The following is a 4,975-nucleotide window of genomic DNA, read 5'->3' as shown; positions in this document are numbered from 1 at the left end:
AGGGAGAGGTAGATCAGCCATGATTGAATGGCAGTGGACTTGATGGGCCGAATGGCCTAATTCTGCTCCTAGAACGTATTAAGTTGATAGATTTCAGGGAAGGGGGAGCACATGTAAGGAGAGGAGAGGGAGAGAGAAGGAGCAGTCGAGAGAGGGGGAATTTCCTGAGATACGATACAAAACGCTGGGAGGGACAGATTGGGTAGATGCACAGTCTCTTGTCCAGAGTAGCGGAATTGAGAATCAGGACATAGTTTTAAGGTGGGGGGTGGGAAGATTTAAGCTGGCATAACTCAGCAGGTCAGGCAGCATCTGTGCAGAGGCTGCAAACACATCCTTCTCCCTGTGACAGACATCCTGAGCCCCGTTACAACGGATACAGGGGGCGTCTGGACAACCAATCGCCAATCTGCTCTTCGATTATCTGTTTGGAAAGGAGGAAGAATTACTACAAAAAAAAGGGGATGAGGGTGAGGGGGGTTAGGGGCATGGAGGGGGTGAGGAGGGTGCGGGGGAGGTAGGGGCGGGGGAAGGGGAGGTTTGAGGGTCTCACCTGTCGGGCGTGCTGGAGAGAGAGGGGGTCTCCGGTCTCGGGGGGGTTCATGTTGGCACAGTGGGCAGTGCCGTTGATAACCAGGGCCAGCTCGGAGCGGGACTGGTTCCTCAGCACACTGAGCGCGTGCCAGGGGTCGATGTCACCTGGAGAGGAGGGGAGGAAGGAAGACAATGGCTAGATTAATGCTGCAACAAGTCCCCCCCTCCCCCCGCCGCTGTGAGCCACCCCTCCCCCGACCGCCCCCTCACTCACCGTTGACAAAAATGATACGGCTGGCCTTGGGTCTGTCGGCACCATAGTAGTCGTTGGTGAAATCCACCGCCCCCTGCACGCTGCTGGCAGAGATGCCAAACACCTGGGCACACACGTCTACCTCGGAACGCAGTGTGAGCCAACGCGAGAGTGGGCATCCCTCATCCTCACAGGTCTGGTCTGGGGGGGAGAGAGGTCAAGTTCAAGTGAGTTTATTGTCATGTGTCCCTGTATAGGACAATGAAATGTTTAAGAAGGAACTGCAGATGCTGGAAAATCGAAAGGTAGACAAAAATGCTGGAGAAACTCAGCGGGTGCAGCAGCATCTATGGAGCGAAGGAAATAGGCAACGTTTCGGGCCGAAACCCTTCTTCAGACTGAATCGTTGCCTTTTTCCTTCGCTCCATAGATGCTGCTGCACCCGCTTAGGACAAGGAAATTCTTGCTTTGCTTCAGCACAACAGAACATAGTAGAGGGGGAGAGAGGGAGAGAGGGGGGGGAGAGGGGGGGGAGAGAGAAGGGGAGAGAGAGGGGGGTAGAGAGGGGGAGGGAGAGGGGGGGAGAGAGAGGGGGGAGAGAGGGGAGAAGGAGAGAGGGGGCAAGGGGGGGGGGGGGGAGAGGGGTGGAGAGGGGAGTGGGAGAGAGAGAAGAATTAACAAACACTAGCAGTGATCCAAGTAAAATACAAAGTACTGGAGTAACTCAGCGTCTTTTGGAGGGAAACCCCACAACATCATGGGGAGAACATGCAAACTCCACACAGACAGCACCTGTAGTCTGAGGCAACAACCCCACCACTGCGCCACCGTGCCGCCCCGATTGTAGGTGGGCGGGGATCACAGGTCGGAACGGCCTCGCTGGGCCGAAGGGCCTGTTTCCGCTGTGAATCTCTAAACTATTAAGTGAACTGGACTCACAGTAGCCAAACTCGGCGCAGGTCTGGTAGTACCACTGGCGCTCACCCACGCCGTACGGCTTCACCACCTCGCTCCGTAACTCCTCCAACGCACGCTGGTAAGAGTTGTCCGTGCAGTTCAACGACATTCGCTCCATGTAGTTCTGGGGGCAGCAGCAGGTCAGGGCGGGTCAATAGACAATAGGTGCAGGAGTAGGCCATTCGGCCCTTCACGCCAGCACCGCCATTCAATGTGATCATGGCTGATCATCCACAATCAGTACCCCGTTCCTGCCTTCTCCCCATATCCCCCGACTCCACTATTTTTAAGAGCCCTATCTAGCTCTCTCTTGAAAGTATCCAGAGAACCGGCCTCCACCGCCCTCTGAGGCAGAGAATTCCACAGACTCACAACTCTCTGTGAGAAAAAGTGTTTCCTCGTCTCCGTTCTAAATGGCATATTCTTTATTCTTAAACTGTGTGTGGCCCCTGGTTCTGGACTCCCCCAACATCGGGAACATGTTTCCTGCCTCTAGCGTGTCCAAGCCCTTAACAATCTTATATGTCGTCTCACCTCAACCCTAAAACCCCACCAGACGAGGCCTGGCTGTTGAGGGGTTAAACTGCTACAGCCTCCATCAGAGGGTCCCAGAACCAAGACACATGTAGCCAGCACACAGTCAACCCCCCCTCCTCACAATCCCCACCCCCTCCTCATTCCCCCCATCCCCCTCACTCCCCTTCCTCCACCTTACCCCTCCCCCATCCTCATCCGCCACGCCCTCCATCCCCCACTCCCCACCCTCATCCCCCCTACACCCTCCCTCACCTTACCCCCTCCTCCTTACCCCTCCCCCCCCCAGTTACCGCATTGAGAGCCACGAGTCGTCGGTACGGTGCCCCCAGGCGAGTGTTGGCCATCAGGCGGCAGAGGTGGGCGATGGTGGCGTCGATGCCCAGCTCGTGGTTGTACTGCACGATGCCCATGACCACGTCGGCCAGGTTGCCGGCCAGCTGGCCGTAATCCCCGGAGCCGTCCAGCGGGCGGCACGACCGGAAATCCCTCTCCAGCGCCGCCGACTCTCCCCGCGCCAACATCTCGTCCACCGCGCCGAACGCAGCGCCCACCGTCGCCCGGCACTGCCCACAGAGCGGGGACACGGGTTAGACCGGCGGGGGGGGGGGGGGAGAGAGGGAGAGGGAGGTGAGAGGAGAGGGGAGAGAGAGGAGGGGGGTGGGGGAGAAAAGGCAAAGTCCACACAAGATGAGTAGCAAGGCCGACATTATGCAGCGCTTGAATCCATACTCACCTCTGGCGAGCCCCCAACCACAGGGTTAGATAAACTCCGAGACACCACCTGTGGATGAAAAAACAAGCAAGATCTCCACAGATTCTTTCCTCTTCTTCCCTTATTGCTTCTTTAGTTGCCTTGTATTGGATTTTTTTAAACGCTTTGTCATCCTCTATCTTCCTGCTAATTGTGTCCACATTATAGAACGGTTACAGCACAGGAACAGGCCATTCGGCCCACAATGTCGGTGCTGTACACGATGCCAGGTTAAGGGCCTGTCCCACTTTCACGACCTAATTCACAACCTTTTTTACTCATGGACATTTTTCATCCGGCTAGAAAAACGCCCCGACCTACTTGATGCCACGAGTACCTACGACTAGCATCACGACCTGCTACGGCCTACCTACAACCTCGTGACGACCATGCTGCGAGTATGAGTCAAGGGCAAACTCGACAGAGGTCGTGAAAGTGGGACAGGCCATTTAGGTCGACACAAAACGCTGGTGGAACTCAGTGGGCGAGGCAGCATCTATGGAGGGAAGGAATTGGCGACGTTTCGGGTCGAGACCCCTCTCCATAATTTTTAAACCGTTTCGCGGATAGATAGATAGATAGATATAATTTATTGCCATTCCAGACCGCCACCTTGCGGTGTAAAAATCTTTTAGCCCCACGCTACCTCTCCCCTCCCCCCCCATGTAGAGATGAGGGGCGGGTCTCACCTTGTTGTAGGCGGTGAAGTCCAGCTGGGCGCGGACAGGTGCGGAGGAGGCAACGGCAGCGTGGACCAGGTGAGGGAACTGTAGGAAGAGCAGATACCTGAGACAGGTACGCAGGTACACACACACACACCGCAGAGAATTGTGGACACAGCCCAGACCATCACACAAACCAACCTCCCTCCCATTGACTCCATCTACACCTCACGCTGCCTCGGCAAGGCCAGCAGCATCATCAAGGACCAGTCTCACCCCGGACACTCCCTCTTCTCCCCTCCCCCCTCGGGCAGAAGGTACAGAAGTGTGAAAACAAACGCACACCTCCAGATTCAGGGGCAGTTTCTGGGGGGAGTCAGAGGGTGGTGAATCTGTGGAATTCATTGCCACCGACGGCTGTGGAGGCCAAGTCAGTGGGTATTTCCAAGGCAGAGATAGATAGATTCTTGATCAGTACGGGTGTCAGAGGTTATGGGGAGAAGGCAGGAGAATGGGGTTTGGAGGGAGAGATAGATCAGCCATGATTGAATGGCGGAGTAGACTTATTGGGCCGAATGGCCTAATTCTGTTCCTGCGACTTGCAGGAAACAAGTTCCCGATGTTGGGGAAGTCCAGAACCAGGGGCCACACAGTTTAAGAATATGGAGTAAGCCATTTAGAACGGAGACGAGGAAACACTTTTTCTCACAGAGAGTTGTGGAATTCTCTGCCTCAGAGGGCAGTGGAGGCCGGTTCTCTGGATGCTTTCAAGAGAGAGCTAGATAGGGCTCTTAAAGATAGCGGAGTCAGGGGAGATGGGGAGAAGGCAGGAACGGGGTACTGATTGGGGATGATCAGCCATGATCACATTGAATGGCGGTGCTGGCTCGAAGGGCCGAATGGCCTACTCCTGCACCTATTGTCTATTGTCTGTTGTCATGACCATGAAATGTATGAAAAAGATTGTGACTCTACCTTCTCTGTGACTGGTCGTGATTGAATGCTGGAGTAGACTGGATGGGGATGTGACCGAGGTGATTTGTGAGCTGTGTTGGCGACTGTTGCCCCTGCCCCTCCTCACCCCTACCCCTCCCAAATACCCCTCCCCCCCACACCCCCCTCACCCCCCTCACCTTGAGCCGGAACCAGGCGGACAGTGAGCCCGGGTAGGAGCCTCCAAAGCAGATCCACTTGTTGAGCTTCGACAAGTTGTAACGGTGGGATATAAAGGCGTGCATCATGGCCAAGTCTGCCAACCTGCCCACAGAGAGAGGGAGAGGG

General features: G+C 55.7%; 1 protein-coding gene across 1 annotated transcript in view; it reads right to left on the bottom strand.

The window, feature by feature from the left end:
• Positions 1-286: 286 nt before the first annotated feature.
• The window catches only part of prss16 (serine protease 16), a 17,491-nt gene continuing 12,802 nt past the window's right edge, over positions 287-4,975 (bottom strand). Inside the window, exons 5-12 of the mRNA XM_033014409.1 lie at positions 4,828-4,951; positions 3,722-3,799; positions 3,015-3,062; positions 2,572-2,844; positions 1,727-1,868; positions 809-988; positions 554-699; positions 287-424 (exon numbers count right to left, since the gene is read on the bottom strand). Of these exons, the coding sequence (XP_032870300.1) occupies positions 368-424; positions 554-699; positions 809-988; positions 1,727-1,868; positions 2,572-2,844; positions 3,015-3,062; positions 3,722-3,799; positions 4,828-4,951 (1,048 nt within the window). The 3' untranslated portion in view covers positions 287-367. The remainder of the gene's footprint in view (positions 425-553; positions 700-808; positions 989-1,726; positions 1,869-2,571; positions 2,845-3,014; positions 3,063-3,721; positions 3,800-4,827; positions 4,952-4,975) is intronic.

Source organism: Amblyraja radiata, chromosome 41, assembly GCF_010909765.2.
Source record: "Amblyraja radiata isolate CabotCenter1 chromosome 41, sAmbRad1.1.pri, whole genome shotgun sequence".
In the NCBI taxonomy this organism is placed as follows: domain Eukaryota; kingdom Metazoa; phylum Chordata; class Chondrichthyes; order Rajiformes; family Rajidae; genus Amblyraja; species Amblyraja radiata.
This window is presented reverse-complemented; position numbering and strand designations above follow the sequence as displayed.